Source organism: Lampetra fluviatilis, unplaced genomic scaffold (assembly GCF_964198595.1).
Source record: "Lampetra fluviatilis unplaced genomic scaffold, kcLamFluv1.1 SCAFFOLD_787, whole genome shotgun sequence".
Classification (NCBI taxonomy): Eukaryota; Metazoa; Chordata; class Hyperoartia; order Petromyzontiformes; family Petromyzontidae; genus Lampetra; species Lampetra fluviatilis.
Window position 1 is genome coordinate 3,624 of NW_027620753.1, and position 21,377 is coordinate 25,000.

The window sequence follows — 21,377 nt, forward strand, 5'->3', positions numbered from 1 at the left end:
TCACTCACTATGTCACTGTTTAACTCACTCACTACGTCACTGTTCAACTCACTCACTACGTCACTGTTTAACTCACTCACTATGTCACTGTTCAACTCACTCACTATGTCACTGTTTAACTCACTCACTACGTCACTGTTCAACTCACTCACTACGTCACTGTTCAACTCACTCACTATGTCACTGTTCAACTCACTCACTATGTCACTGTTCAACTCACTCACTACGTCACTGTTCAACTCACTCACTACGTCACTGTTCAACTCACTCACTATGTCACTGTTTAACTCACTCACTATGTCACTGTTCAACTCACTCACTACGTCACTGTTCAACTCACTCACTATGTCACTGTTCAACTCACTCACTATGTCACTGTTCAACTCACTCACTACGTCACTGTTCAACTCACTCACTATGTCACTGTTCAACTCACTCACTATGTCACTGTTTAACTCACTCACTACGTCACTGTTCAACTCACTCACTATGTCATTGTTCAACTCACACTCTATGTCACTGTTCAACTCACTCACTATGTCACTGTTCAACTCACTCTCTATGTCACTGTTTAACTCACTCACTATGTCACTGTTCAACTCACTCACTACGTCACTGTTCAACTCACTCACTACGTCACTGTTCAACTCACTCACTATGTCACTGTTCAACTCACTCACTATGTCACTATTTAACTCACTCACTATGTCACTGTTCAACTCACTCACTATGTCACTATTTAACTCACTCACTATGTCACTGTTCAACTCACTCACTATGTCACTATTTAACTCACTCACTACGTAACTGTTCAACTCACTCACTATGTCACTGTTTAACTCACTCACTATGTCACTGTTCAACTCACTCTCTACGTCACTGTTCAACTCACTCACTATGTCACTGTTTAACTCACTCACTATGTCACTGTTCAACTCACTCTCTATGTCACTGTTCAACTCAATCACTACGTCACTGTTTAACTCACTCACTATGTCACTGTTCAACTCACTCACTACGTCACTGTTCAACTCACTCACTATGTCACTGTTCAACTCACTCACTATGTCACTGTTTAACTCACTCACTATGTCACTGTTTAACTCACTCACTATGTCACTGTTCAACTCAATCACTACGTCACTGTTCAACTCACTCACTACGTCACTGTTCAACTCACTCACTATGTCACTGTTCAACTCAATCACTACGTCACTGTTTAACTCACTCACTATGTCACTGTTTAACTCACTCACTACGTCACTGTTCAACTCACTCACTACGTCACTGTTCAACTCACTCACTATGTCACTGTTCAACTCACTCACTACGTCACTGTTCAACTCACTCACTACGTCACTGTTCAACTCACTCACTATGTCACTGTTTAACTCACTCACTACGTCACTGTTTAACTCAATCACTACGTCACTGTTCAACTCACTCACTATGTCACTGTTTAACTCACTCACTATGTCACTGTTCAACTCACTCACTACGTCACTGTTCAACTCACTCACTATGTCACTGTTTAACTCACTCACTACGTCACTGTTCAACTCACTCACTACGTCACTGTTCAACTCACTCACTATGTCACTGTTTAACTCAATCACTATGTCACTATTTAACTCACTCACTATGTCACTGTTCAACTCACTCACTATGTCACTGTTCAACTCACTCACTATGTCACTGTTTAACTCACTCACTACGTCACTGTTCAACTCACTCACTACGTCACTGTTCAACTCACTCACTATGTCACTGTTTAACTCACTCACTATGTCACTATTTAACTCACTCACTACGTCACTGTTCAACTCACTCACTATGTCACTATTTAACTCACTCACTATGTCACTATTTAACTCACTCACTACGTCACTGTTTAACTCACTCTCTATGTCACTGTTTAACTCACTCACTACGTCACTGTTCAACTCACTCACTATGTCACTATTTAACTCACTCACTATGTCACTGTTCAACTCACTCTCTATGTCACTGTTCAACTCAATCACTACGTCACTGTTTAACTCACTCACTATGTCACTGTTCAACTCACTCTCTATGTCACTGTTCAACTCACTCACTATGTCACTGTTCAACTCACTCACTATGTCACTGTTTAACTCACTCTCTATGTCACTGTTCAACTCACTCACTATGTCACTGTTCAACTCACTCTTTATGTCACTGTTCAACTCACTCACTATGTCACTGTTCAACTCACTCACTATGTCACTGTTCAACTCACTCTCTATGTCACTGTTTAACTCACTCACTATGTCACTGTTCAACTCACTCTCTATGTCACTGTTCAACTCACTCTCTATGTCACTGTTCAACTCACTCTCTATGTCACTGTTCAACTCACTCACTATGTCACTGTTCAACTCACTCACTATGTCACTGTTCAACTCACTCACTATGTCACTGTTCAACTCACTCACTATGTCACTGTTCAACTCACTCTCTATGTCACTGTTCAACTCACTCACTATGTCACTGTTCAACTCACTCTTTATGTCACTGTTCAACTCACTCACTATGTCACTGTTCAACTCACTCACTATGTCACTGTTCAACTCACTCTCTATGTCACTGTTTAACTCACTCACTATGTCACTGTTCAACTCACTCTCTATGTCACTGTTCAACTCACTCTCTATGTCACTGTTCAACTCACTCTCTATGTCACTGTTCAACTCACTCACTATGTCACTGTTCAACTCACTCTCTATGTCACTGTTCAACTCACTCTCTATGTCACTGTTCAACTCACTCTCTATGTCACTGTTCAACTCACTCACTATGTCACTGTTCAACTCACTCACTATGTCACTGTTCAACTCACTCACTATGTCACTGTTCAACTCACTCACTATGTCACTGTTCAACTCACTCTCTATGTCACTGTTCAACTCACTCTCTATGTCACTGTTCAACTCACTCACTATGTCACTGTTCAACTCACTCACTATGTCACTGTTCAACTCACTCACTATGTCACTGTTCAACTCACTCACTATGTCACTGTTCAACTCACTCACTATGTCACTGTTCAACTCACTCTCTATGTCACTGTTCAACTCACTCACTATGTCACTGTTCAACTCACTCTCTATGTCACTGTTCAACTCACTCACTATGTCACTGTTCAACTCACTCACTATGTCACTGTTCAACTCACTCACTATGTCACTGTTCAACTCACTCACTATGTCACTGTTCAACTCACTCACTATGTCACTGTTCAACTCACTCACTATGTCACTGTTCAACTCACTCTCTATGTCACTGTTCAACTCACTCTCTATGTCACTGTTCAACTCACTCACTATGTCACTGTTCAACTCACTCTCTATGTCACTGTTCAACTCACTCACTATGTCACTGTTCAACTCACTCTCTATGTCACTGTTTAACTCACTCACTATGTCACTGTTCAACTCACTCTCTATGTCACTGTTCAACTCACTCTCTATGTCACTGTTCAACTCACTCACTATGTCACTGTTCAACTCACTCACTATGTCACTGTTCAACTCACTCTCTATGTCACTGTTCAACTCACTCTCTATGTCACTGTTCAACTCACTCACTATGTCACTGTTCAACTCACTCTCTATGTCACTGTTCAACTCACTCACTATGTCACTGTTCAACTCACTCTCTATGTCACTGTTAAACTCACTCTCTATGTCACTGTTCAACTCACTCTCTATGTCACTGTTCAACTCACTCACTATGTCACTGTTCAACTCACTCTCTATGTCACTGTTCAACTCACTCACTATGTCACTGTTCAACTCACTCACTATGTCACTGTTCAACTCACTCTCTATGTCACTGTTCAACTCACTCACTACGTCACTGTTCAACTCACTCTCTATGTCACTGTTCAACTCACTCTCTATGTCACTGTTCAACTCACTCTCTATGTCACTGTTCAACTCACTCTCTATGTCACTGTTCAACTCACTCACTACGTCACTGTTCAACTCACTCTCTACGTCACTGTTCAACTCACTCACTACGTCACTGTTTAACTCACTCACTACGTCACTGTTCAACTCACTCACTACGTCACTGTTCAACTCACTCTCTATGTCACTGTTCAACTCACTCACTATGTCACTGTTTAACTCACTCGCTATGTCACTGTTCAACTCACTCACTATGTCACTGTTCAACTCACTCACTATGTCACTGTTCAACTCACTCTCTATGTCACTGTTTAACTCACTCACTATGTCACTGTTCAACTCACTCTCTATGTCACTGTTCAACTCACTCACTATGTCACTGTTTAACTCACTCGCTATGTCACTGTTCAACTCACTCACTATGTCACTGTTCAACTCACTCTCTATGTCACTGTTCAACTCACTCGCTATGTCACTGTTCAACTCACTCACTATGTCACTGTTCAACTCACTCACTATGTCACTGTTCAACTCACTCTCTATGTCACTGTTCAACTCACTCGCTATGTCACTGTTTAACTCACTCGCTATGTCACTGTTTAACTCACTCACTATGTCACTGTTCAACTCACTCACTATGTCACTGTTTAACTCACTCGCTATGTCACTGTTCAACTCACTCACTATGTCACTGTTCAACTTCGCCTCTCGCCTCCTCTCGCTGCGCAGCTTCTGACAAGAAGCAGAAGCCGCAGCTGTCACTCAACTAGCACGCCCCGCCCCCTGCCCCTCCCACAACCCCCCCGGCCCCTCCCCCCCGCGCCGTGAACAGCATCGCGCTGGAAACCCCCTTGAGCAGCAGGCGACCAATCGGGGCGCGGGACGAGACCCGCTGCCCCGCTCTGATTGGCCGCGCTCCGATCGCTTGCGCGCTGATTGGTCGCTGGTGCGATGTGTAAACATCATCGCTAGCACTGGGGAGACAAAGGCGGCCGGGCGTGGTGCTGGCCACCCACCCCCTCGTGTGCCGTGCTGGCCTTCATAGGTGCTACTCGCTAGCAGCACTTGCCCCTACAGTCTGTTAAGGCTACACGTGAGTGTGAGTGTCTGTGTCTGAGTGCTGTAATAAGCCCAAGGGGCTGGATCTATGCCGGTTTTTTCGTTTTGTTCCAGCAAGCAACAACCGCCATTCGCCACTAAGTGGCGGTGACGTCACCACGACGCTTGTGCCAGGCCATGTGCACCTTGAGGCCACGTGAAGTGTCGAACGCCCGCTGGCAGGAGGTCACGGGGCAGACCCAGCAGGTGCCACGGGTCGACTGACCGAGATGACCGAGATGACTGGCTGATGCACCACCTGTGCCCCCTACTGTGCCAACTTGCTGTGCTTTAGCCACCCGGCGCTCCGCTCGTTGTTGTGAGCGTCGCTCCTCCGCCCTCCGTTGTTTTTGGAGGTCGACTGCCTCCAACTGCCCAGCAGCGTCCTTCACGAGCCTCCTCCACAGAGGCCGATCTTGACACCGCTGGTACCAGTCATCGGCAAGTCCACTCAGCTCCACGTCCTCCTGTACCACGTCACTCCATCTCTTCTCTAGCCCGTGCCGCGCCCGTTTAGCCCCCTCGATCCGGCCGAACAAAAGCTGTTTAGGCATGCGGTGGCTGGGCATGCGGGCTACATGACCCAGCCAACGCAGCCTTGCCTGCCGGAGCTCACCGATGGGACTTTGTCCACATTTTTCAAGGATTTGTGAGCTCCTCACACAATCCAGCCTGGTTAAACCCAGGATGGATCGTAGGCAGGCCAGCCTAAATGTTTCAAACCGGCAAAGATGTTCCATTAGGGGGGTCCACGTTTCGCAAGCGTAGAGAAGGGAGGGAATGACTGTGGCCGAGAAGACCTGAAGCTTCCACACAGCGATACGCAACCGATGAAAAAAGTATGGGAAACTCTCCACTCTCTCCACAACTGCCCCATCACCAATTAGGAGTTGTGGGTAGGCCTCGGCAAGGTAAGGTAATTTACCCTTTTTACCAGGTGAAAGGGTTAAGGTAAAGGGTAAAGGTGTCGACATGCCAAGGGGTAAGGTAAAAGGTAGGGTAAAGGTAGCGCGAAGTATTACCCGGTAAATACGGTACCTTGTTTACCGCTAAAAGCTCCGTGGCGCAGTCCGTGGCCTTCATTTAATAATAATATTTGTCAAAACTTTTTTAAAAACACGCTTTTATTAAATGTACTAGTAGTGGCAGAACTCCACGACTCCAGGAAGTGGCCCCGAAGCTTGCCACAACGTAAGGGAACGTGGCCAATTACAGCCAACGTCAGTTGAGCGTGGACAATTAGACCCAAGCTGAAACATAACATCTAAAAAAGATTGTTTAAAAATATATAGATTTTTTTATTATAGAATATAGTATTGTCATCAGTATGACCTAAGTATACCAAGTTTGCAGTCGATACCACATTTGGAAGTGGGTAAAAATTTTGTTTCAAGATTTGAGGATACAACAATAACGACAACGACAGACAGCGTGAGTTCAAAGAAAGCGTGTAAAATTGGAATCATCGAGAGTATTCTATATGAATAAAGCGCTCTACCTTGTAGCATTTACCGTTATAAACCTTTGTCATGTGTAGTAGTACCCCAGTAATTACCCTGTAATCGTGTAATTTGTATGGGAAGGGTGCAAGGTAGGGTAAAGGTAGGCTCGTTGCTTTTTACCTTTTACCTTACCTGCTAAAGGGTAAAAGGTGTAGAGTGATTGTATTGTGGTAAGGTAAAAGGTAAGGTAAAAGGTAGGGTCGTTCTTTTTACCTTTTAACTTTTACCTTGCCGAGGCCTGGTGGTGGGGGTGGAGTGTCCCCCTCACCCCTCCCCTTGTCCCCTCACCTGCCCCTCCCCCCCGCAGCCCCCGCGCCCCCCCCACGCCCCCCCCCCCCTCTGGGCGTGTTCGCACGGTGACGTCACCGCCGGGGATTTCCGAAGCGGCGCGGGTCCGGGTCGGGTTGAGAGAAACGCCGCGGAAACCCCCTTCGCCAGGGGACCAATCAGAGCGCGCGGCGAGCCCCGTTGCCCCGCTCCCATTGGTCGCTGCCTCGCCACGTAAACACTCACGAGTTATAACTTACTCGCTAGTTAACTAACTCACTATTCAACTCACTCACTATTCAATTCACTCATTATTTTACTCACTATTCAACTCACTCGCTATTTAACTCAATATTCAAATCACTCACTATTCAACTCACTCACTATTTAACTCACTTACTATTCAACTCACTATTGAACTAACTCACTATTTAACTCATTCGCTATTTAACTACCGCTCTGCTCGGGGCTCAGAGAACCCGAGACCAGGACCCCTTGTCCCCCCCTGTCCCCGTGCCCCCCCCCTCACCTGGCGGAGTCTCTGAGCTCTCGGGGTCTTCGCCTCTCGCCTCCTCTCGCTGCGCAGCTTCTGACAAGAAACAGAAGCCGCAGCTGTCACTCAACTAGCACGCCCCGCCCCCTGCTCCTCCTACAAACACCGCCCTGCACCCCGCCCCCTTCACTTCACCCCGCCCCCTTCACTTCACCCCGCCCCCCACAACCCCCCGCCCCTCCCCCCCGGGCCGTGCACGGCATCGCGCTGGAAACCCCCTTGAGCAGCAGGCGACCAATCGGGGCACAGGACGAGGCTCGCTGCCCCGCTCCGATTGGCCACGCGCTCTGATTGGTAACTGGTGCGATGTGTAAACATCATCGCTAGCACTGGGGAGACAAAGGCGGCCGGGCGTGGTGCTGGCCACCCACCCCCTCGTGTGCCGTGCTGGCCTTCATAGGTGCTACTCGCTAGCAGCACTTGCCCCTACAGTCTGTTAAGGCTACACGTGAGTGTGAGTGTCTGTGTCTGAGTGCTGTAATAAGCCCAAGGGGCTGGATCTATGCCGGTTTTTTCGTTTTGTTCCAGCAAGCAACAACCGCCATTCGCCACTAAGTGGCGGTGACGTCACCACGACGCTTGTGCCAGGCCATGTGCACCTTGAGGCCACGTGAAGTGTCGAACGCCCGCTGGCAGGAGGTCACGGGGCAGACCCAGCAGGTGCCACGGGTCGACTGACCGAGATAACCGAGATGACTGGCTGATGCACCACCTGTGCCCCCTACTGTGCCAACTTGCTGTGCTTTAGCCACCCGGCGCTCCGCTCGTTGTTGTGAGCGTCGCTCCTCCGCCCTCCGTTGTTTTTGGAGGTCGACTGCCTCCAACTGCCCAGTAGCGTCCTTCACGAGCCTCCTCCACAGAGGCCGATCTTGACACCGCTGGTACCAGTCATCGGCAAGTCCACTCTGCTCCACGTCCTCCTGTACCACGTCACTCCATCTCTTCTCTAGCCCGTGCCGCGCCCGTTTAGCCCCCTCGATCCGGCCGAACAAAAGCTGTTTAGGCATGCGGTGGCTGGGCATGCGGGCTACATGACCCAGCCAACGCAGCCTTGCCTGCCGGAGCTCACCGATGGGACTTTGTCCACATTTTTCAAGGATTTGTGAGCTCCTCACACAATCCAGCCTGGTTAAACCCAGGATGGATCGTAGGCAGGCCAGCCTAAATGTTTCAAACCGGCAAAGATGTTCCATTAGGGGGGTCCACGTTTCGCAAGCATAGAGAAGGGAGGGAATGACTGTGGCCGAGAAGACCTGAAGCTTCCACACAGCGATACGCAACCGATGAAAAAAGTATGGGAAACTCTCCACTCTCTCCACAACTGCCCCATCACCAATTAGGAGTTGTGGGTAGGCCTCGGCAAGGTAAGGTAATTTACCCTTTTTACCAGGTGAAAGGGTTAAGGTAAAGGGTAAAGGTGTCGACATGCCAAGGGGTAAGGTAAAAGGTAGGGTAAAGGTAGCGCGAAGTATTACCCGGTAAATACGGTACCTTGTTTACCGCTAAAAGCTCCGTCGCGCAGTCCGTGGCCTACATTTAATAAGTAATATTAAAATAAACTTGATTAAAAACACGCTTTTATTAAATGTACTAGTAGTGGCAGAACTCCACGACTCCAGGAAGTGGCCCCGAAGCTTGCCACAACGTAAGGGAACGTGGCCAATTACAGCCAACGTCAGTTGAGCGTGGACAATTAGACCCAAGCTGAAACATAACATCTAAAAAAGATTGTTTAAAAATATATAGATTTTTTTATTATAGAATATAGTATTGTCATCAGTATGACCTAAGTATACCAAGTTTGCAGTCGATACCACATTAGGAAGTGGGTAAAAATTTAGTTTCAAGATTTGAGGATACAACAATAACGACAACGACAGACAGCGTGAGTTCAAAGAAAGCGTGTAAAATTGGAATCATCGAGAGTATTCTATATGAATAAAGCGCTCTACCTTGTAGCATTTACCGTTATAAACCTTTGTCATGTGTAGTAGTACCCCAGTAATTACCCTGTAATCGTGTAATTTGTATGGGAAGGGTGCAAGGTAGGGTAAAGGTAGGCTCGTTGCTTTTTACCTTTTACCTTACCTGCTAAAGGGTAAAAGGTGTAGAGTGATTGTATTGTGGTAAGGTAAAAGGTAAGGTAAAAGGTAGGGTCGTTCTTTTTACCTTTTAACTTTTACCTTGCCGAGGCCTGGTGGTGGGGGTGGAGTGTCCCCCTGACCCCTCCCCTTGTCCCCTCACCTGCCCCCCCCCCCCGCAGCCCCCGCGCCCCCCCCCCCACGCCCCCCCCCCCTCTGGGCGTGTTCGCACGGTGACGTCACCGCCGGGGATTTCCGAAGCGGCGCGGGTCCGGGTCGGGTTGAGAGAAACGCCGCGGAAACCCCCTTCGCCAGGGGACCAATCAGAGCGCGCGGCGAGCCCCGTTGCCCCGCTCCCATTGGTCGCTGCCGTCTCGGCACGTAAACACTCACGAGTTATAACTTACTCGCTAGTTAACTAACTCACTATTCAACTCACTCACTATTCAATTCACTCATTATTTTACTCACTATTCAACTCACTCGCTATTTAACTCAATATTCAAATCACTCACTATTCAACTCACTCACTATTTAACTCATTCGCTATTTAACTACCGCTCTGCTCGGGGCTCAGAGAACCCGAGACCAGGACCCCTTGTCCCCCCCTGTCCCCGTGCCCCCCCCCTCACCTGGCGGAGTCTCTGAGCTCTCGGGGTCTTCGCCTCTCGCCTCCTCTCGCTGCGCAGCTTCTGACAAGAAACAGAAGCCGCAGCTGTCACTCAACTAGCACGCCCCGCCCCCTGATCCTCCTACAAACACCGCCCTGCACCCCGCCCCCTTCACTTCACCCCGCCCCCTTCACTTCACCCCGCCCCCCACAACCCCCCGCCCCTCCCCCCCGGGCCGTGCACGGCATCGCGCTGGAAACCCCCTTGAGCAGCAGGCGACCAATCGGGGCACAGGACGAGGCTCGCTGCCCCGCTCCGATTGGCCACGCGCTCTGATTGGTAACTGGTGCGATGTGTAAACATCATCGCTAGCACTGGGGAGACAAAGGCGGCCGGGCGTGGTGCTGGCCACCCACCCACTCGTGTACCGTTCCGGCCTTCATAGGTGCTACTCGCTAACAGCACTTGCCCCTACAGTCTGTTAAGGCTACACGTGAGTGTGAGTGTCTGTGTTGTATCTGAGTGCTGTAATGAGCCCAAGGGGCTGGATCTATGCCGTTTTTTTCGTCTTATTCCAGCAAGCAACAACCGCCATTCGCAACTAAGTGGCGGTGACGTCACCACGACGCTTGTGCCAGGCCAAGTGCACCTTGAGGCCACGTGAAGTGTCGAACGCCCGCTGGCAGGAGGTCAAGGGGCAGACCCAGGTGCCACGGGTCGACTGACCGAGATGACTGGCTGATGCACCACCTGTGCCCCCTACTGTGCCAACTTGCTGTGCTTAAGCCACCCGGCGCTCCGCTCGTTGTTGTGAGCGTCGCTCCTCCGCCCTCCGTTGTTGTTGGAGGGCGACTGCCTCCAACTGCCCAGCAGCGTCCTTCACGAGCCTCCTCCACTGAGGCCGATCTTGACACCGCTGGTACCAGTCATCGGCAAGTCCACTCAGCTCCACGTCCTCCTCTACCACATCACTCCATCTCTTCTCTAGCCCGTGCCGCGCCCGTTTAGCCCCCTCGATCCGGCCGAACAAAAGCTGTTTAGGCATGCGGTGGCTGGGCATGCGGGCTACATGACCCAGCCAACGCAAGCCTTGCCTGCCGGAGCTCACCGATGGGACTTTGTCCACATCTCTCAAGGATTTGTGAGCTCCTCACACAATCCAGCGTGGTTAAACCCAGGATGGATCGTAGGCAGGCCAGCCTAAATGTTTCCAACCGGCAAAGATGTTCCATTAGGGGGGTCCACATTTCGCAAGCATAGAGAAGGGAGGGAATGACTGTGGCCGAGAAGACCTGAAGCTTCCACACAGCGTTACGCAACCGATGAAAAGATATTGCCGCTCGACTGATTCGGAGTGAGACCTCTGCTGTTAAACTGGAGCCGGTCATAAGCTCACTGCCCAGGTATGGGAAACTCTCCACTCTCTCCACAAATGCCCCATCACCAATTGGGAGTTGTGGGTAGGCCTCGGCAAGGTAAGTAATTTACCCTTTGTACCGGGTAAAAGGGTTAAGGTAAAGGGTAAAGATGTCGACGTGCCAAGGGGTAAGGTAAAGGGTAGGGTAAAGGTAGCGCGAAGTATTACCCGGTAAATATGGTACCTTGTTTACCGCTAGAAGCTCCGTGGCGCAGTCCGTGGCCTTCATTTAATAAATATTTGTAAAAACTTTTTAAAAACACGCTTTTATTAAATGTACTAGTAGTGCAAAACTCCACGACTCCAGGAAGTGGCCCCGAAGCTTGCCACAACGTAAGGGGCCGTGGCCAATTACAGCCAACGTCAGTTGAGTGTGGACAATTAGACCCAAGCCGAAACATAACATATACAAAAGAGGGTTTTTAAAAATATATATTTTTAATGATAGAATATAGTGTTGTCATCAGTATGACGTAAATATACCAAGTTTGCAATCGATACCACATTGGGAAGTGGGTTATAATTGAGTTACAAGATTTGAGGATACAACGACGACGACAACAACAGAGTTCAAAGAAAGCATGTAACATTGGAATCATCGAGAGTATTCTATATGAATAAAGCGCTCTACCTTGTAGCATTTACCGTTATAAACCTTTGTCATGTGTAGTAGTACCCCAGTAATTACCCTGTAATCGTGTAATTTGTATGGGGTAAGGGTAAAGATAGGGTCATTGCTTTTTACCTTACCTGCTAAAGTGTAAAAGGTGTAGAGTGATTGTATTGTGGTAAGGTAAAAGGTAGGGTAAAGGTAGGCTCGTTCTTTTTACCTTTTAACTTTTACCTTGCCTTGCCGAGGCCTCGTGGTGGGGGTGGAGTGTCCCCCTCACCCCTCCCCTTGTCCCCTCACCTGCCCCCCCCCCAGCGCCCCCCCCCCCCTCTGGGCGTGTTCGCACGGTGACGTCACCCCTCTGGGGGATTTCCGAAGCGGCGCGGGTCCGGGTCGGGTTGAGAGAAACGCCGCGGAAACCCCCTTCGCCAGGGGACCAATCAGAGCGCGCGGCGAGCCCCGTTGCCCCGCTCCCATTGGTCGCCGTCTCGGCACGTAAACACTCACTCGTTATAACTCACTCACTAGTTAACTAACTCACTATTCAACTCACTATTCAACTCACTCACTATTCAATTCACTCATTATTTTACTCACTATTCAACTCACTCGCTATTTAACTCATTCGCTATTTAACTACCGCTCTGCTCGGGGCTCAGAGAACCCGAGACCAGGACCCCTTGTCCCCCCGTCCCCGTGCCCCCCCCCCTCACCTGGCGGAGTCTCTGAGCTCTCGGGGTCTTCGCCTCTCGCCTCCTCTCGCTGCGCAGCTTCTGACAAGAAACAGAAGCCGCAGCTGTCACTCAACTAGCACGCCCCGCCCCCTGCCCCTCCTACAAACACCGCCCTGCACCCCGCCCCCTTCACTTCACCCCGCCCCCTTCACTTCACCCCGCCCCCCACAACCCCCCGCCCCTCCCCCCCGGGCCGTGCACGGCATCGCGCTGGAAACCCCCTTGAGCAGCAGGCGACCAATCGGGGCACAGGACGAGGCTCGCTGCCCCGCTCCGATTGGCCACGCGCTCTGATTGGTAACTGGTGCGATGTGTAAACATCATCGCTAGCACTGGGGAGACAAAGGCGGCCGGGCGTGGTGCTGGCCACCCACCCACTCGTGTACCGTTCCGGCCTTCATAGGTGCTACTCGCTAACAGCACTTGCCCCTACAGTCTGTTAAGGCTACACGTGAGTGTGAGTGTCTGTGTTGTATCTGAGTGCTGTAATGAGCCCAAGGGGCTGGATCTATGCCGTTTTTTTCGTCTTATTCCAGCAAGCAACAACCGCCATTCGCAACTAAGTGGCGGTGACGTCACCACGACGCTTGTGCCAGGCCAAGTGCACCTTGAGGCCACGTGAAGTGTCGAACGCCCGCTGGCAGGAGGTCAAGGGGCAGACCCAGGTGCCACGGGTCGACTGACCGAGATGACTGGCTGATGCACCACCTGTGCCCCCTACTGTGCCAACTTGCTGTGCTTTAGCCACCCGGCGCTCCGCTCGTTGTTGTGAGCGTCGCTCCTCCGCCCTCCGTTGTTGTTGGAGGGTGACTGCCTCCAACTGCCCAGTAGCGTCCTTCACGAGCCTCCTCCACAGAGGCCGATCTTGACACCGCTGGTACCAGTCATCGGCAAGTCCACTCAGCTCCACGTCCTCCTCTACCACATCACTCCATCTCTTCTCTAGCCCGTGCCGCGCCCGTTTAGCCCCCTCGATCCGGCCGAACAAAAGCTGTTTAGGCATGCGGTGGCTGGGCATGCGGGCTACATGACCCAGCCAACGCAAGCCTTGCCTGCCGGAGCTCACCGATGGGACTTTGTCCACATCTCTCAAGGATTTGTGAGCTCCTCACACAATCCAGCGTGGTTAAACCCAGGATGGATCGTAGGCAGGCCAGCCTAAATGTTTCCAACCGGCAAAGATGTTCCATTAGGGGGGTCCACATTTCGCAAGCATAGAGAAGGGAGGGAATGACTGTGGCCGAGAAGACCTGAAGCTTCCACACAGCGATACGCAACCGATGAAAAAAGTATGGGAAACTCTCCACTCTCTCCACAACTGCCCCATCACCAATTAGGAGTTGTGGGTAGGCCTCGGCAAGGTAAGTAATTTACCCTTTTTACCAGGTGAAAGGGTTAAGGTAAAGGGTAAAGGTGTCGACATGCCAAGGGGTAAGGTAAAAGGTAGGGTAAAGGTAGCGCGAAGTATTACCCGGTAAATACGGTACCTTGTTTACCGCTAAAAGCTCCGTGGCGCAGTCCGTGGCCTTCATTTAATAATAATATTTGTCAAAACTTTTTTAAAAACACGCTTTTATTAAATGTACTAGTAGTGGCAGAACTCCACGACTCCAGGAAGTGGCCCCGAAGCTTGCCACAACGTAAGGGAACGTGGCCAATTACAGCCAACGTCAGTTGAGCGTGGACAATTAGACCCAAGCTGAAACATAACATCTAAAAAAGATTGTTTAAAAATATATAGATTTTTTTATTATAGAATATAGTATTGTCATCAGTATGACCTAAGTATACCAAGTTTGCAGTCGATACCACATTAGGAAGTGGGTAAAAATTTAGTTTCAAGATTTGAGGATACAACAATAACGACAACGACAGACAGCGTGAGTTCAAAGAAAGCGTGTAAAATTGGAATCATCGAGAGTATTCTATTTGAATAAAGCGCTCTACCTTGTAGCATTTACCGTTATAAACCTTTGTCATGTGTAGTAGTACCCCAGTAATTACCCTGTAATCGTGTAATTTGTATGGGAAGGGTGCAAGGTAGGGTAAAGGTAGGCTCGTTGCTTTTTACCTTTTACCTTACCTACTAAAGGGTAAAAGGTGTAGAGTGATTGTATTGTGGTAAGGTAAAAGGTAAGGTAAAAGGTAGGGTCGTTCTTTTTACCTTTTAACTTTTACCTTGCCGAGGCCTGGTGGTGGGGGTGGAGTGTCCCCCTCACCCCTCCCCTTGTCCCCTCACCTGCCCCCCCCCCCACAGCCCCCGCGCCCCCCCCCCCACGCCCCCCCCCCCTCTGGGCGTGTTCGCACGGTGACGTCACCGCCGGGGATTTCCGAAGCGGCGCGGGTCCGGGTCGGGTTGAGAGAAACGCCGCGGAAACCCCCTTCGCCAGGGGACCAATCAGAGCGCGCGACGAGCCCCGTTGCCCCGCTCCCATTGGTCGCTGCCTCGGCACGTAAACACTCACGAGTTATAACTTACTCGCTAGTTAACTAACTCACTATTCAACTCACTCACTATTCAATTCACTCATTATTTTACTCACTATTCAAATCACTCACTATTCAACTCACTCACTATTCAACTCACTCGCTATTTAACTCAATATTCAAATCACTCACTATTCAACTCACTCACTATTTAACTCATTCGCTATTTAACTACCGCTCTGCTCGGGGCTCAGAGAACCCGAGACCAGGACCCCTTGTCCCCCCCTGTCCCCGTGCCCCCCCCCTCACCTGGCGGAGTCTCTGAGCTCTCGGGGTCTTCGCCTCTCGCCTCCTCTCGCTGCGCAGCTTCTGACAAGAAACAGAAGCCGCAGCTGTCACTCAACTAGCACGCCCCGCCCCCTGATCCTCCTACAAACACCGCCCTGCACCCCGCCCCCTTCACTTCACCCCGCCCCCTTCACTTCACCCCGCCCCCCACAACCCCCCGCCCCTCCCCCCCGGGCCGTGCACGGCATCGCGCTGGAAACCCCCTTGAGCAGCAGGCGACCAATCGGGGCGCAGGACGAGGCTCGCTTCCCCGCTCCGATTGGCCACGCGCTCTGATTGGTAACTGGTGCGATGTGTAAACATCATCGCTAGCACTGGGGAGACAAAGGCGGCCGGGCGTGGTGCTGGCCACCCACCCACTCGTGTACCGTTCCGGCCTTCATAGGTGCTACTCGCTAACAGCACTTGCCCCTACAGTCTGTTAAGGCTACACGTGAGTGTGAGTGTCTGTGTTGTATCTGAGTGCTGTAATGAGCCCAAGGGGCTGGATCTATGCCGTTTTTTTCGTCTTATTCCAGCAAGCAACAACCGCCATTCGCAACTAAGTGGCGGTGACGTCACCACGACGCTTGTGCCAGGCCAAGTGCACCTTGAGGCCACGTGAAGTGTCGAACGCCCGCTGGCAGGAGGTCAAGGGGCAGACCCAGGTGCCACGGGTCGACTGACCGAGATGACTGGCTGATGCACCACCTGTGCCCCCTACTGTGCCAACTTGCTGTGCTTTAGCCACCCGGCGCTCCGCTCGTTGTTGTGAGCGTCGCTCCTCCGCCCTCCGTTGTTGTTGGAGGGTGACTGCCTCCAACTGCCCAGTAGCGTCCTTCACGAGCCTCCTCCACAGAGGCCGATCTTGACACCGCTGGTACCAGTCATCGGCAAGTCCACTCAGCTCCACGTCCTCCTCTACCACATCACTCCATCTCTTCTCTAGCCCGTGCCGCGCCCGTTTAGCCCCCTCGATCCGGCCGAACAAAAGCTGTTTAGGCATGCGGTGGCTGGGCATGCGGGCTACATGACCCAGCCAACGCAAGCCTTGCCTGCCGGAGCTCACCGATGGGACTTTGTCCACATCTCTCAAGGATTTGTGAGCTCCTCACACAATCCAGCGTGGTTAAACCCAGGATGGATCGTAGGCAGGCCAGCCTAAATGTTTCCAACCGGCAAAGATGTTCCATTAGGGGGGTCCACATTTCGCAAGCATAGAGAAGGGAGGGAATGACTGTGGCCGAGAAGACCTGAAGCTTCCACACAGCGTTACGCAACCGATGAAAAGATATTGCCGCTCGACTGATTCGGAGTGAGACCTCTGCTGTTAAACTGGAGCCGGTCATAAGCTCACTGCCCAGGTATGGGAAACTCTCCACTCTCTCCACAAATGCCCCATCACCAATTGGGAGTTGTGGGTAGGCCTCGGCAAGGTAAGTAATTTACCCTTTGTACCGGGTAAAAGGGTTAAGGTAAAGGGTAAAGATGTCGACGTGCCAAGGGGTAAGGTAAAGGGTAGGGTAAAGGTAGCGCGAAGTATTACCCGGTAAATACGGTACCTTGTTTACCGCTAGAAGCTCCGTGGCGCAGTCCGTGGCCTTCATTTAATAAATATTTGTAAAAACTTTTTAAAAACACGCTTTTATTAAATGTACTAGTAGTGCAAAACTCCACGACTCCAGGAAGTGGCCCCGAAGCTTGCCACAACGTAAGGGGCCGTGGCCAATTACAGCCAACGTCAGTTGAGTGTGGACAATTAGACCCAAGCCAAAACATAACATATACAAAAGAGGGTTTTTAAAAATATATATTTTTAATGATAGAATATAGTGTTGTCATCAGTATGACGTAAATATACCAAGTTTGCAATCGATACCACATTGGGAAGTGGGTTATAATTGAGTTACAAGATTTGAGGATACAACGACGACGACAACAACAGAGTTCAAAGAAAGCATGTAACATTGGAATCATCGAGAGTATTCTATATGAATAAAGCGCTCTACCTTGTAGCATTTACCGTTATAAACCTTTGTCATGTGTAGTAGTACCCCAGTAATTACCCTGTAATCGTGTAATTTGTATGGGGTAAGGGTAAAGATAGGGTCATTGCTTTTTACCTTACCTGCTAAAGTGTAAAAGGTGTAGAGTGATTGTATTGTGGTAAGGTAAAAGGTAGGGTAAAGGTAGGCTCGTTCTTTTTACCTTTTAACTTTTACCTTGCCTTGCCGAGGCCTCGTGGTGGGGGTGGAGTGTCCCCCTCACCCCTCCCCTTGTCCCCTCACCTGCCCCCCCCCCAGCGCCCCCCCCCCCTCTGGGCGTGTTCGCACGGTGACGTCACCCCTCTGGGGGATTTCCGAAGCGGCGCGGGTCCGGGTCGGGTTGAGAGAAACGCCGCGGAAACCCCCTTCGCCAGGGGACCAATCAGAGCGCGCGGCGAGCCCCGTTGCCCCGCTCCCATTGGTCGCCGTCTCGGCACGTAAACACTCACTCGTTATAACTCACTCACTAGTTAACTAACTCACTATTCAACTCACTATTCAACTCAACTCACTATTCAATTCACTCATTATTTTACTCACTATTCAACTCACTCGCTATTTAACTCATTCGCTATTTAACTACCGCTCTGCTCGGGGCTCAGAGAACCCGAGACCAGGACCCCTTGTCCCCCCGTCCCCGTGCCCCCCCCCTCACCTGGTGGAGTCTCTGAGCTCTCGGGGTCTTCGCCTCTCGCCTCCTCTCGCTGCGCAGCTTCTGACAAGAAACAGAAGCCGCAGCTGTCACTCAACTAGCACGCCCCGCCCCCTGCCCCTCCTACAAACACCGCCCTGCACCCCGCCCCCTTCACTTCACCCCGCCCCCTTCACTTCACCCCGCCCCCCACAACCCCCCGCCCCTCCCCCCCGGGCCGTGCACGGCATCGCGCTGGAAACCCCCTTGAGCAGCAGGCGACCAATCGGGGCACAGGACGAGGCTCGCTGCCCCGCTCCGATTGGCCACGCGCTCTGATTGGTAACTGGTGCGATGTGTAAACATCATCGCTAGCACTGGGGAGACAAAGGCGGCCGGGCGTGGTGCTGGCCACCCACCCACTCGTGTACCGTTCCGGCCTTCATAGGTGCTACTCGCTAACAGCACTTGCCCCTACAGTCTGTTAAGGCTACACGTGAGTGTGAGTGTCTGTGTTGTATCTGAGTGCTGTAATGAGCCCAAGGGGCTGGATCTATGCCGTTTTTTTCGTCTTATTCCAGCAAGCAACAACCGCCATTCGCAACTAAGTGGCGGTGACGTCACCACGACGCTTGTGCCAGGCCAAGTGCACCTTGAGGCCACGTGAAGTGTCGAACGCCCGCTGGCAGGAGGTCAAGGGGCAGACCCAGGTGCCACGGGTCGACTGACCGAGATGACTGGCTGATGCACCACCTGTGCCCCCTACTGTGCCAACTTGCTGTGCTTTAGCCACCCGGCGCTCCGCTCGTTGTTGTGAGCGTCGCTCCTCCGCCCTCCGTTGTTGTTGGAGGGTGACTGCCTCCAACTGCCCAGTAGCGTCCTTCACGAGCCTCCTCCACAGAGGCCGATCTTGACACCGCTGGTACCAGTCATCGGCAAGTCCACTCAGCTCCACGTCCTCCTCTACCACATCACTCCATCTCTTCTCTAGCCCGTGCCGCGCCCGTTTAGCCCCCTCGATCCGGCCGAACAAAAGCTGTTTAGGCATGCGGTGGCTGGGCATGCGGGCTACATGACCCAGCCAACGCAAGCCTTGCCTGCCGGAGCTCACCGATGGGACTTTGTCCACATCTCTCAAGGATTTGTGAGCTCCTCACACAATCCAGCGTGGTTAAACCCAGGATGGATCGTAGGCAGGCCAGCCTAAATGTTTCCAACCGGCAAAGATGTTCCATTAGGGGGGTCCACATTTCGCAAGCATAGAGAAGGGAGGGAATGACTGTGGCCGAGAAGACCTGAAGCTTCCACACAGCGTTACGCAACCGATGAAAAAAGTATGGGAAACTCTCCACTCTCTCTACAACTGCCCCATCACCAATTAGGAGTTGTGGGTAGGCCTCGGCAAGGTAAGGTAATTTACCCTTTTTACCGGGTAAAAGGGTAAAGGGTAAAGATGTCGACATGCCAAGGGGTAAGGTAAAGGGTAGGGTAAAGGTAGCGCGAAGTATTACCCGGTAAATACGGTAGCTTGTTTACCGCTAAAAGCTCCGTCGCGCAGTCCGTGGCCTACATTTAATAAGTAATATTAAAATAAACTTGATTAAAAACACGCTTTTATTAAATGTACTAGTAGTGGCAGAACTCCACGACTCCAGGAAGTGGCCCCGAAGCTTGCCACAACGTAAGGGAACGTGGCCAATTACAGCCAACGTCAGTTGAGCGTGGACAATTAGACCCAAGCTGAAACATAACATCTAAAAAAGATTGTTTAAAAATATATAGATTTTTTTATTATAGAATATAGTATTGTCATCAGTATGACCTAAGTATACCAAGTTTGCAGTCGATACCACATTAGGAAGTGGGTAAAAATTTAGTTTCAAGATTTGAGGATACAACAATAACGACAACGACAGACAGCGTGAGTTCAAAGAAAGCGTGTAAAATTGGAATCATCGAGAGTATTCTATATGAATAAAGCGCTCTACCTTGTAGCATTTACCGTTATAAACCTTTGTCATGTGTAGTAGTACCCCAGTAATTACCCTGTAATCGTGTAATTTGTATGGGAAGGGTGCAAGGTAGGGTAAAGGTAGGCTCGTTGCTTTTTACCTTTTACCTTACCTACTAAAGGGTAAAAGGTGTAGAGTGATTGTATTGTGGTAAGGTAAAAGGTAAGGTAAAAGGTAGGGTCGTTCTTTTTACCTTTTAACTTTTACCTTGCCTTGCCGAGGCCTCGTGGTGGGGGTGGAGTGTCCCCCTCACCCCTCCCCTTGTCCCCTCACCTGCCCCTCCCCCCCGCAGCCCCCGCGCCCCCCCCCCACGCCCCCCCCCCCCTCTGGGCGTGTTCGCACGGTGACGTCACCGCCGGGGATTTCCGAAGCGGCGCGGGTCCGGGTCGGGTTGAGAGAAACGCCGCGGAAACCCCCTTCGCCAGGGGACCAATCAGAGCGCGCGGCGAGCCCCGTTGCCCCGCTCCCATTGGTCGCTGCCGTCTCGGCACGTAATTACTCACTAGTTATAACTCACTCACTAGTTATAACTCACTGTTTAACTATTCAACTCACTCACTATTTAACTACCGCTCTGCTCGGGGCTCAGAGAGCCCGAGACCAGAACCCGTGTCCCCCTCACCCCGTGTCCCCCCATCACCCCGTGTCCCCCTCTGTCCCCGTGCCCCCCCCCTCACCTGGCGGAGTCTCTGAGCTCTCGGGGTCTTCGCCTCTCGCCTCCTCTCGCTGCGCAGCTTCTGACAAGAAGCAGAAGCCGCAGCTGTCACTCAACCAGCACGCCCCGCTCCCTGCCCCTCCTACTACCACCGCCCTGCACCCCGCCCCCTTCACTTCACCCCGCCCCCCACAACCAATAAGCCCCTCCCCCAACCCCCCCGGCCCCTCCCCCAACCCCCGTGCACCCACCGCCACAACTCCCCCGCCCCCTGCCCCCGCGCCATGAACGGCATCGCGCTGGAAACCCCCTTGAGCAGCAGACACACACACAGACACATAAACAAAGACACACACATACACACACACAGACACGTAGACACACACACACAAACACACATAGACACACACACACAGACAGACACAGACACACATAGACACATAGACACACAGACACACACACAGACACACACACA

The 21,377-nt window shown here is 51.2% G+C and overlaps 1 protein-coding gene across 1 annotated transcript; it reads right to left on the reverse strand.

The window, feature by feature from the left end:
- Positions 1-6,820: 6,820 nt before the first annotated feature.
- LOC144954351 (uncharacterized) lies at positions 6,821-21,197 on the reverse strand (the record flags this gene model as incomplete). The annotated part of the gene is made up of 8 exons (XM_078884861.1): positions 21,154-21,197; positions 20,925-21,058; positions 18,260-18,316; positions 15,542-15,601; positions 12,785-12,844; positions 10,066-10,125; positions 7,329-7,388; positions 6,821-6,961 (listed from the first exon to the last, which is right to left on the reverse strand). Coding segments are annotated over exons 1-8 (616 nt in total), but the record flags the coding sequence as incomplete, so codon positions are not given.
- Positions 21,198-21,377: the final 180 nt, after the last annotated feature.